The 8,799-nt window shown below is 40.5% G+C and overlaps 1 protein-coding gene across 11 annotated transcripts in view; it reads left to right on the top strand.

The window, feature by feature from the left end:
- NRAP (nebulin related anchoring protein) overlaps positions 1-8,799 on the top strand; it is a 56,963-nt gene that overhangs the window by 5,168 nt on the left and 42,996 nt on the right. For 2 of the 11 annotated variants that reach the window (XM_085230007.1, XM_085230010.1), the window contains 4 exons: positions 309-1,109; positions 3,374-3,492; positions 5,586-5,680; positions 6,374-6,461. In XM_085230007.1, coding sequence (XP_085086133.1) covers positions 5,625-5,680; positions 6,374-6,461 — 144 coding nt within the window. In that variant the 5' untranslated portion in view covers positions 309-1,109; positions 3,374-3,492; positions 5,586-5,624. Of the gene's footprint in view, positions 1-308; positions 1,110-3,373; positions 3,493-3,540; positions 5,320-5,585; positions 5,681-6,373; positions 6,462-8,799 lie in introns of those variants that run through there. The other 9 variants (XM_085230013.1, XM_085230011.1, XM_085230009.1 and 6 more) reach the window with 9 other exon arrangements.

Here is an 8,799-nt window from a genome sequence, read left to right as displayed (position 1 = left end):
CATCGGCATTTCCTTATCTTTCCAATTATTCACTGTGTTGCATCTCTGCTAATTACGATACCCCACTGTGGAGCCGTTGCATCGGGCCCAGCAGTTCAGCGCACGGGCTGGAGATTGGCACAGTCTTGCTAATTACTCCTGGATGCAGGCTCCGATCCTGCAAAATCATACACCTACCCAGCGGTGTGCGGTGTTTAACATTCACTACCTGAAGAGATTCACATCAAAGCGACATTTTTCAGTGTAACTGCCTCATAATTGGCACAAAACACAGGCTTTGTAACAAACAGCCTTTTGCTTCTCAACAGGTCACGCTTCGATGTGAGCGAGCGGTGTCTGAGCTGCGCGTGGCTCTCACCAAGTTGTCTGTGCTGCTGCCGGGCTGAGCTCCGCTCTGTGGGATTATGCCTGTAGCTCCTGGTTGGAGATAGAGCCAAAGCTTGCTGCTGAAAATTAAGCTCTAACAGAGACCCATGGCTCCTCTCACGCCATCTGTTAGCTGCTTCTTTTCGAGAAGCCGGCGCCATTTCCAAATCCGTAATAGATCTTTAAGGGCAACAGAGGAACTGGAAATGTATGGATCTTCAAGTAAATGTATGGAGAGGTGAGGTGGGAGACAAATGTAGAATCACAGAATGGCTTAGGTCTGATGGAACCTTAAAGAACATTGAGTTTTCCAAACCCTCTGCCATGGGCAGGGTTACCACCCACCAGACAAGCTGCCCAGAGCTCCAACCAACCTGACCCTGACGCCTCTAGGGATAGGGAATGCACAGCTTCTCTGAGTAGCCTGCGCCAGCACCTTACCACCACCACCACCTGAGTAATGAATTTCTGCCTAACATCTAACCTAATTTTCCCCTTTTTGAGTTTAAAGCCTTTCTCCCTTGTCCTATCTCTTCCAGACCATGTAAAAATTTGATTCCACTCCTGCTTATATGCTCTCCTCAAGTACTGTTCTCCCACAAGCCTTCTATAATCCAAGCTAAACAAGCCCAACTCTACCTTTCTTCCTAAGAGTGATGCTCCAGCCCTTTGATCAGGACCATGGCATAACCAGCAATAACTGGGACTGGCTCCTGAATATCCAAATACCCTTTCCTGGTGAGGTGTGTGTGTGTGTGTGTTATCTTGAAAATCCAGATATGGTATGCCATCTGTGGTTTCCTATATCTCAATGAAAATGTTTATATATTGTCATCTGGTCCTCATGGCCAAATTGGCATATCTAAAAATATCTCCATTCTACAAGTCACTGTAATGCTATCGAAAAAATAGTATTGTGTTTCACAGAATTGTTTGAGTTTGAGGGAACCTTTGAAGGTCATCTGGTCCAACTTCCCTTAAGTGAACAGGGATGTCTACAGCTCGATCAGCTTGATTCCTCAATGTGCTAGAAAACCTTTCTTAACTACATGGTAATTTAATATTTCAGTGGGAAATAAGGTGCTAGATATTTCAGAAAATCTAGCTGGTTTTCAGTGATGAGTAAGGGAGAAATTAGAAAACACATAAGTAAAAGGAAATATCTTGCTTCAGGGCATAGAATGATTGCTACCTCCAGAAGGGTCAGGAAGGAAACATTTTCTCATGTATGCTATTGCATAGCTGGCCATATGCATTACTGGGCAGGAGGAAGAGCCAGCAATGTGGAGCATCAGCATTCCTCCTCTTATCCCTGGAGACTCACTCTACTCTCTAAAAACATTAATAAGGAAGCCTTTGGCTGGGTATTTGCATTGTAGAAAAGAAATGTTTAACTGCCGTGTAAGCAGCTGCAGGATGACAATGCAGCATGCCTTTGGGAAATTGAAAGGTAGATGGCAGGTACAAACTAGAAGGCTTGAGGCAACAAAATAGTGCTTGTCTGGAATAATAACTGTGCTACGTTCTGCACGACATCTGTGAAAACAAGGATGGGGCTTTGCTGTGACCTGGGAGGCAGAGGCGAGGATATTTCTAGGTGGAAGAACTTGAGTGACTCTCAGGATGTTCCCTCCTAAGTACAGCTGTTGGGTTTTTGTGTATGTTAAATGGGAATATTTGGACGATGTGGACATTGTCTGCACGGGCTGTGTTGTGCATGCTTTGCACAGTTTTCTTCAAACTTTCAATTTGAGCTATATCCTCAACATTTCTTTCTCTGCTCTGCCTTTCTGTCCTTTTGATTCTTTTTTTTCCCCATCTCTCTCTATTCTTGCTCTCACTTTCTCTTGCTGTTTGGCAACATTTGCAAAATCTCCTCGCAATTCAGTTTTCCAGACACTGGCAACAAAGGGAAAATGAAAGCACAAGTTGAGAAATGTAAACAGTTGTTCCAACAGTGGTTTCCAAAACAACAAAAATGCAAAAGCCTACTGTACATATCTGGAAAGTAGTCCCATAGCTGTTTTTCTTCATGTCTTGATAAATATTTTCTAACTTCTGATATTTTTTGGAAGCAGTGTTTACTACTATGCTGAATTTGATTAACACAAATAAAATGCTGTGAGACCAGGTATCTAATTAGCTATGTGGTTAGAGAAGATTATGATGAATTTGGGCTCTGAATTTCTACAGGCAGCTTTTAGCAGTGGACAGTACCCCCAGTTTGTGTGGTGGAACTGCACCTCTTTTTAATTGCCAGGATTTGTAGAGCCCAGCTTCCTGCTATTCAAGCGGCTGGAAGGGCACAGCTGCTATTCAGGAATGACAGAGAAGGCGGCCCTGACTTGAATGTCTGTTAAGAGGTTATTTTGTGTGCTTTTAGATTCAGATTCTCGATGCAGGCACGCTGTATAGTTTTCTATGCAGTTAATTCAATGAATAAAAGGTGCTTGGAGAGGTAACAATGTTTCTTCCTACTAATTTGCACTTTCAAGGTACTGTCTCCTTGTACTTTGTGTGTAACTGCGGTACTTTTAAACCACATTGATTAAGGTTCTACTGTTAAGTAAAGCCTTTTAAGATTTTCATTGATATCAAAAAGCCTTTATGGGGCCTTACTAAGGGAGGAAAAAAGCCACAATGAGCTTTTAACTGAAGAAAAAATGTCTTGCTAAGATTTGTCAAGATAACAAACTTGCACTGGTTTAGTGATTTAATTCCTTGCATGATCAAAATGGAGCGTGTACTTTGTAATGACACCGTACAATGCTTGTTTTTTTGATAAGTTCTCTTTTCTGATAGCAACTCTAGTTTTGATCCAGAGTGGTGAAGCACAGCCCATACAACAGGATGGTTTTGAGGTGCTCAGGGATGGGAAAGTCTTCAATAGATTCCAGTAGAACTGGTTCACTATGGATGTGAGGGAAAATAGTGTGGCTTGGGACGAACGTTGCTGGGAAGGATGTTGCTGCACAGGACGTTGTTACTTACCCTACTTCTCTTTTAGGATATGCTGTAACCTAGGAGAAGAAGGAGAACTTGAAAACATTGGCTGACTTTCAGCCACGTTGGTAATCTGTGTTCTGGTGAGAAGAAACAAGCATGCTCTGTCTCTCTTGACATGAAGTAAGTTCTATTTGTGAAACCTAGCTATGACAAGCCTCTTGGCTTGGAAGGAACGTATGGTGCACAGTGCATCCTGGAGTCCCGTCCAGATCCTCAGTGTTAAATTGGCTCCTGGTTGAAGTCTTTCTGGTTGGGGGGTGGGCTGTTTTCAGCACCTCTCTGTGCTCATTTCAGGAATGTGCTGAAAGAGAAGGAGGACATACATCTTTGTTCCTTGTGTGGGATCAAAACAAGAGTTACCTAGAAAATAAATGATAAATTGACTCTTGGAGTAGATAGACACAAAGAGGCAGCAGCTGGTAGCGTGCCCAGTGCTAAATAAAGAAGAGACAGCCTGGCCACTATGACCCTAATAGCTGTCACTTGTATAAACGTAATGGCAGTTAGAAAAAAATGTGAAAAGGTGTGTGAGAAAGGAAACTGGAAGACCACCACATTATTTAGGTTCACAGGTGTGAGCATTATAAATGTTATGGTGATATAACATAATCAATATAAAATTGCTTCCAGTTCCCAAAGGAATACCATGAGGAAACAATTGTAGTATAAGTTTTATTCAGTAACCATATGTTTTTAAAAGAAAATGGAAGTATCTGTATGTTGATATTAATCACCTCTTTTGAACAGCCTTGAGTGTTTGCAGGACTTTGTGCCATACCTATTGCTCATCAGATTAGTGTCTGTTTTCAACATGGCAGTTGTTGACAGCACCTTGTGCCAGTACATTGTCAGCATTCAGGCATAGGTTAAGCAGAACAGTGTATCCCCATCTCTTGCACAGGAGGTTCTCTAAGCATACCCAGTGGAGGTGTTATGATCAGCTGAGGTGGAAATCTCAAATCCTGACCATTTGTAGCTGATAAAATTCGGTAACTTTTTTTGTTGTTGTTCAGAGTAGACTTGACAACCATAATAATTTGGCTGAATCCTAATGTCAAACATAATGACTCTTAAATAGTGTCATCAGCAATTTTTTTACTCAGATCTGTGCCAGCCTGCACTCTGTGGACACTCTTAAATAGCTGCCTTGTTCATTCCATAAGTAAATTGTTCCTTTCTGATGTTTTTGTCCATGGGGGCACCCCATGATGTTTGGGTTTGCACCCACCACATTTAGGCTCTTTGAGATAAGAGGCCCATGTTGCTGTGTGTCCTGTATCTGGAGTGATGGTTGACAAGACAGTGATGGAGAATGAATGTACCTCTTCCAGGTGTAACAAAGGGCTGGGATGCTCCAAACCATCTCTGGCCTGCTTCTTTGGTGGTACCTCCTAATATAATGAGCAGCCCTCATAAAGTCATTTGCTGTGCATCAGGGGTGAGCGGTGACTGATGAATTGCTGCTGTGTAGGCTTTTATCTTCCTCCTGGGCTTACGACAACAGGCTTTAGAACAAAACTGAAATATGAAATGATCAGATTCTAACGTTCACATGGACATGATTTGATTCCATGAGTTCATTCTTCTATTTAGAGAAAGATATTGCTACCCTCCCTTACGCACTGACACAGTTGCCAAAATAACTGCTCTTACTAACTGGCAGCTTTAAAAGCCAGCCTGCAGCTGACTTTGAAACAGAAGGTCAGGAAACGGAGCAACAGACTTCAATTCAGAGCTTTAATGGGAGCCATTGACCACGGCAAAAGGCCCTGACTGGAGTGTCTAGAGCGTGCTTTGCGCAGGCCAAAAAGTCACTTTCATACTCTTTGAACCTTTTGTATAAACCTATATATTTTTCACTCTGTGGATTTCAAGATGAATGTGCAGCCGTGTGCTAGATGTGGCTATGGGGTTTACCCTGCTGAGAAGATTAACTGTATAGATCAGGTCAGTTCTTTTTCTTTATTATTTTGGACTATAATAAATGTATAGATTGGAGCTTTTAACACAGCGCAGATCTCTTGGTTCCAGAAGTTCTTAACTCATAACTGGAATCAGATCTGAAATGAGTTAATAATAAGCATGTATTTGAAGAGGAATTCTTCGGGTTCATGAAATAGGTGGAACGGGTCAATACTGCAATATGAATCTCAACAGAATAATAATGAAGCACAAATAATGTCTGTTTGGTTTCTCTTTTGTGGTATTTCCAGACATGGCATAAAGCCTGTTTTCACTGTGAAGTGTGCAAGATGATGTTAACAGTAAACAACTTCGTTAGCCATGAGAAAAAGCCTTACTGTCAAGTGTAAGTTTGTTTCCTTTGGTTTTTATTTTATTTGATTTTTAAATATTGTGAAGTAATCCATTTATTGTGAAGATCTCCATTTAGACTCAGTCTGTTCCTATGCAATGCGTAATCATGTATTATTAGAGCCTGAGTGCATATCTTTGCATTTAAGTGGTTAAGCAGTGGTGGGAAACTCTTGTTAAAGATAAAGCCTCCTCATTTGCCCAGCATGTTAAAAGATGCCAAATTTGGTTCCATTTCAATATTTCAGGAAGGAAATGAACCCAACCATAAAATTCAGTGCTTTCCAAATCACTGGTTAAGAGTTAACAAGGTTGAGTTAATCACCAGGAAAATGTATAAAATGCAGATTTTGGAGTTGGTTTGTTCTCGGAAGTTTTTATTTTATAATGATCAGTTCCTGTCAAATTTGTCAGCAGAAAAAGGAGAGATGACAGTTGTTTTTTATTCTATTATTCTCTTTTGTTATTAGAAACACAGCATTGATATGATGATCATTAAAATTAATTTTGCTCCAGGCACCTACTCCATACAATAATAACTTGAACGTAATCTGAGATCTGTGTTTGAGTGGGGGAAAAGTTATGTACAGGGGGGTGGAGGCTGATATTGTTTTCAAGTGCTCAAAGAGAACCTTTCTTGTGGGCTGTCTGGTACGTTCCTCAAATCCTTTTATGCTTCCTTTCTTAGGCACAACCCAAAAAACAATGCCTTCACAAGCATATTTGAGACACCAATAAATTTGAATGCCAAAAAACTATTGGAAGTGGTAAGTGAGGTAAGGAGTTTTAGGGCCAAATGTGTTTGGCTCTGATTAAAATTTTGATATCATGTTTAGGTCTTGTTATAAAAATATAAGTATGTATTCTGTATTTAGCCTTCTGTACTCTTTAAGAGCAGTAAACACCTCAGCACAGGTTTAAATCATAATTTTAAAAACTGTTTCATTCATAAGAAACCAAACAATACGTTCAAAAGGAAAAATGGATGGCAGATTCTTATATACTGTGTCTGGCAATCCATATGGAAGCGTTGTTTGCATAAGCTGCAGGAGATTCTGCCCAGAGTATGCAAACTCAGTAACTAAGCTGGGGGGTTTATACAGCTGTCTGAAACAAGAATGACCTACTTGTTTTATGATCTCATCTGAAACTGATACCGAATGCCATGAAACAAACAAACAGATCTCTCTCAGAGCTAGGCGAAAGTTCTCATAAATACTTTGCCCAGTATTTCTGGAAAATCTGAGCTGATATTTCATTTTTTGTGAGGCAGCACAAAGCGTGGGAAGCTTTGCATGCTTTGCTGGAAATGTTTTGCTAGAACGTTATGGATGGCACAGCTTTCTGCGCCCGTCTAAGCGCAGCTGCTGCAGAAGGCTGCTGTGCACCTCTGAACCTCTAGAGGTGCTCCAAGTCCTTTTTCTTGCCGAAAGCCACTGCTGTGCCTTGCATTGTTTTCCTCCAGGTGTATTTGTTTCAAACTTACATGCCTATCAACTTTTATAAAACAAGAAACATTGAACCAGCCCGTATCTGTTTGCAACCTCAGTTCTATGCCGTGTCTTTCAGTACTCTAAAATAGCACTACTGATTGCAAAGCCATATTTAGTAGGAAAACCAATGTGTTTAAATGTGATTAGACATTAATAAAAGAATTAAGTTTCATTACTTACAGTACACTGCATTATTCTATTTTTCTGTGTTAGCAGTACAAAGTGGAAGCACATTTAGTGACTTTTATGAGATGCTGTATCTTTATCATTCGTGTGTATTATTATCATGCATCAAGTTTGGCAACATCAGAGGCAGTCACTTTTTCAGCAGTGACTGTCATACTTTAAGCCGTGTGTGACAGATCTGGTCAGGAATGAGTTTGGGATTACTGTAGGTTCTATTTCTGGTTTTAGGCATGATATGACACAGATACTCCCAGTGCATATGAATATATACACCAGACAAATTATAGCTCAAAGATCATTTCCCCCCCACCTCCCCGCCTTTATTTTTTTTAACACCTCAAGCACCTTCTGTCCTTTTCAATCACGTAATGAGGTTCTGCTCCAGAGAGAAAATTGCTCAGGGTAGTAAAGAAGCTGATTCTGCAGTACTTACTTAAAGGGAGCACTTCTGTAGAAATTTTGCATGTAGGAACTCCATTTCATTGCTAAATGTATAAAGTGGTACTAAGTTGCTTTAATTCCTACTGCATTTTTTTCTTATTTTTAAAGTTAACCAGAAAAAAATATTTCTTCATTTCTGTCATACTCTTTTCATGTAAGTGAATATAGAGATAAAAATTTAGCAGCTTCTCTCTACACAGAAGTTCTGTGTTGTAGACAAATCATTAATCCTTGTGTGCCTCTTGTACTTAATTTATAAATTGAAAACTGTGCATGTTGAGTGTCTCTTCTCTGTCAGGGCAACAAGGCTTGTGAAGGGCTTGGAGAATATGCCCTATGAGGAGGGACTGAAGGAACTGGGGCTGTTCAGTTTGGGGAAAAGAAGGCTGAGGGGAGACCTTATCCCTCTCTTCCAGTAGCTGAAAGTACCAGTTCTTATAGCAAGAGGAGGGTAGGTCTCTTCTCAGTGGTGACAGGTGACATGATGAGGGGAAATGGCCTTAAGTTGCGCCAGGGTAAGTTTAGGTTGGATATCAGGAAAAATTTCTTTACAGAAAGTGTTGTTAAGCACTTGAGTTGAGTCACCATCCCTGGATGTGTTTAAAAACCGTTTGGATGTAGTGCTCAGGGACAGGATTTAGCAGAGAGTTGTTAGTTAGGGTAGTATGGTTAGGTTGTAGTTGAACTTGATGATCTTTAAGGTCTTTTCCAACCTGAGTATTCTGTCAGTTTATTTTTTGCACTCTTCAGTATAATGGCTCTTATTTTTTTGCATAGGTAGAGTATGTTATGTAGTAGAGGTGTGACTTCTGGTATGCTGTCATGATAAAAGTAACAAGAGGAAAACAATGGCCCAGGACTAAGTATAGTATTCCCTTGCATTTACACAGTCGATGTATTGCTCAGCAGGAAGTAGTTATTTCATCTAATACTGCACTGGTATGTTCTGCTTAAAAGTTCTTCAGGATTTTAGTCTTGTAGATTTTTTTTCCCC

The sequence above is a fragment of the Meleagris gallopavo genome, chromosome 8, assembly GCF_905368555.1.
Source record: "Meleagris gallopavo chromosome 8, MGAL_WU_HG_1.1, whole genome shotgun sequence".
In the NCBI taxonomy this organism is placed as follows: Eukaryota; Metazoa; Chordata; class Aves; order Galliformes; family Phasianidae; genus Meleagris; species Meleagris gallopavo.
The sequence above is the reverse complement of the archived record's forward strand: the minus strand, read 5'-3'. Positions and strand labels throughout refer to the sequence as shown.